At 44.7% G+C, this 2,500-nt stretch overlaps 1 protein-coding gene across 1 annotated transcript in view; it reads right to left on the minus strand.

Moving 5' to 3' along the window:
- Positions 1-1,339: 1,339 nt before the first annotated feature.
- cdk20 (cyclin dependent kinase 20) overlaps positions 1,340-2,500 on the minus strand; it is a gene marked incomplete at its 3' end in the record, with an annotated part of 10,781 nt that continues 9,620 nt past the window's right edge. The window contains exon 7 of the mRNA XM_028572802.1: positions 1,340-1,463. Coding sequence (XP_028428603.1) covers positions 1,340-1,463 — 124 coding nt within the window. The remainder of the gene's footprint in view (positions 1,464-2,500) is intronic.

Consider the following 2,500-nt stretch of genomic DNA (forward strand, 5'->3'; position numbering starts at 1 on the left):
TAATTGCAGTCAGCTTCTCCCGGTTAGGATTCTTTCAGTGGTCATCGTTCGTTTCTTCTCTCCTCTGTGACAGGAAAGTGAATCCTTCATCCTTCCATCCTTCCTTCTCTGCATTTCTTTCCTTCCCTTCCTCCTTCCCTACTGCGTCCTTTATTCTTTCTTCTTTCCTTCCTTTCCATCCTTAACTCCTTTCTTTCATCCTTCTTTCCTTCCCTCCTCTTATTTTCTTCGCTACCTTCGTCCCTAAGTATCTTCTTTCTTCTTTCCTTCCCCCCTTAAAAACTCACTTATAGACTCACATAAAGTGTGGAACTATTTTCAGTCATTTTTTAATGTAAAAACAGGTAAACATGTGTAATGTCAGCATGTTAAATGTGAATATTGTTCTAGTGCCTTCTCTCCTCTGGGACAGGAAACTGAATATCTTTGAGTTGTGGTCAACAACCGAGACATTTGAGGATGACATCTTGGGCTCTGGGAAACACTTTTTTCACCATTTTCTGACATTTTAGAGACTTAGTTGCAGCCCTACTAGCCCGACAAGCCCAGACCCACATCCAGATGTTGAGGTCTGGGAACTCCCCATTGGTCAGGGCTCAATCCGAGGGGCGGGATAAATGGTTGCGCTCCAACCAATCAGAGCAATGCTAGCTGATAGATTAAACTTTAAATTCCGAACACATCTTCCCTTTTTTAAGAATGACTTCAGTGCCGTTCTTTGTTCTTTTCTCAAAGAAAAGCTGAACTCCGAGTCTTCAGGAAGACCTCTGTTCACCAGCAGCAGCAGCAGCAGCAGCCATAAGCCCCGCCCACCCACTCTATACACGATGTGATTGGCCTGACCAGAGTTTGGTTTTTCCAGCTCGCAAAGCCAACGGAGAGCTGCTAGACTGACCCTGGCTGCAAAATTACAATATGCTGCCGCTAGGGTGCGTCTAGATTTCCAGGCTAGCCCTACTGTCTTAATTGTATGATTACTAAGCGTTTATCGGTGATGGATATCAGAGATATGAACAGAGTAAGTTCCACTGATTCCAGCAGTATTTCGTTGTCTCTGTGTTTTGTTTTGACAGATGGGGTGCTACTTTTGATGCAATGCTTCGAGTAGGTTTAAAAGAGTTGTGGACTTTAATAGTCTTTAATAACCCTAACCCTAGAGTTTATTAAACAATTATCTTATCTTACTGATCAGATGACATAAACGGATACTTACAATCAGCAGATAACCGTCTAACTGTAGTTTAAAGTCTCCTTATGTATATTTTGAGATGTTTAGGAGTTAGGACAGCTGTATGGATCTATAAGGCTCTGCATCTGTAGAAACTGAAAGTTGACTTACAGGCCAGCTTTCCTGTGTTGGAGTCCCGAGCACTCGCAGGACACAACAGAGCTGCTCGATGTCGTTCTCTCCCGGAAACAAAGGAGACGAGTTCAACAGCTCGCCAAAAATACAGCCCACTGCCCTGAAACACACACACACACACATACGCACACACACACACGCACACATGCACACATGCACACATGCACACACACACACACACACACACACGCACACACACACACACACACACACACACACAGACACACACACACACACACACACACACACACACACACACACACACACACACACACACACAGACAGTCACACACACACACACACACACACACACAGACAGTCACACGCACACACACATACGCACGCACACACACACACACACAGTCACACACACACACAGACAGTCACACACACACACACAGACAGTCACACACACACGCACGCGCACACACACACATACGCACACACACACACACACACACAGACAGTCACACACACACGCACACACACACACACAGACAGTCACACACACACACACACACACACACACACAGACAGTCACACACACACACACACACACACAGACACACACACACGCACACACACAGACAGTCACACACGCATGCACGCACGCACACACACACACACACACATAGACACACACACAGACAGACAGACACACACACGCACACACAGAGACAGTCACACACACACACACACACACACACACACACACACACAGACAGACAGACAGTCACACATCCACGCACATAGGGTCATTTATTCTGAAGGGCTACAGGAACAGAAACTCATGTCAGAATTAAAGGTCCCATGGCATGAACATTTCACTTTATGAGGTTTTTTAACATTAATATGATAATATGGTAAACCCTAAGGAAAGCTCATTGTGGGACTGGCTCTAGTGGCTGTAATTCTGCACCAAGGCTGAATTTCGGGAAAGAGACTTCAGATACAGTATTAGGGGACCACTAAGGTCTATATAAAAGAGACTTCAGATACAGTATTAGGGACCACTAAGGTCTATATAAAAGATACTTCAGATACAGTATTAGGGGACCACTAAGGTCTATATAAAAGAGACTTCAGATACAGTATTAGGGGACCACTAAGGTCTATATAAAAGAGACTTCAGATACA

The sequence above is a fragment of the Perca flavescens genome, unplaced genomic scaffold (genome assembly GCF_004354835.1).
Source record: "Perca flavescens isolate YP-PL-M2 unplaced genomic scaffold, PFLA_1.0 EPR50_1.1_unplaced_scaf_86, whole genome shotgun sequence".
Taxonomy (NCBI): Eukaryota; Metazoa; Chordata; class Actinopteri; order Perciformes; family Percidae; genus Perca; species Perca flavescens.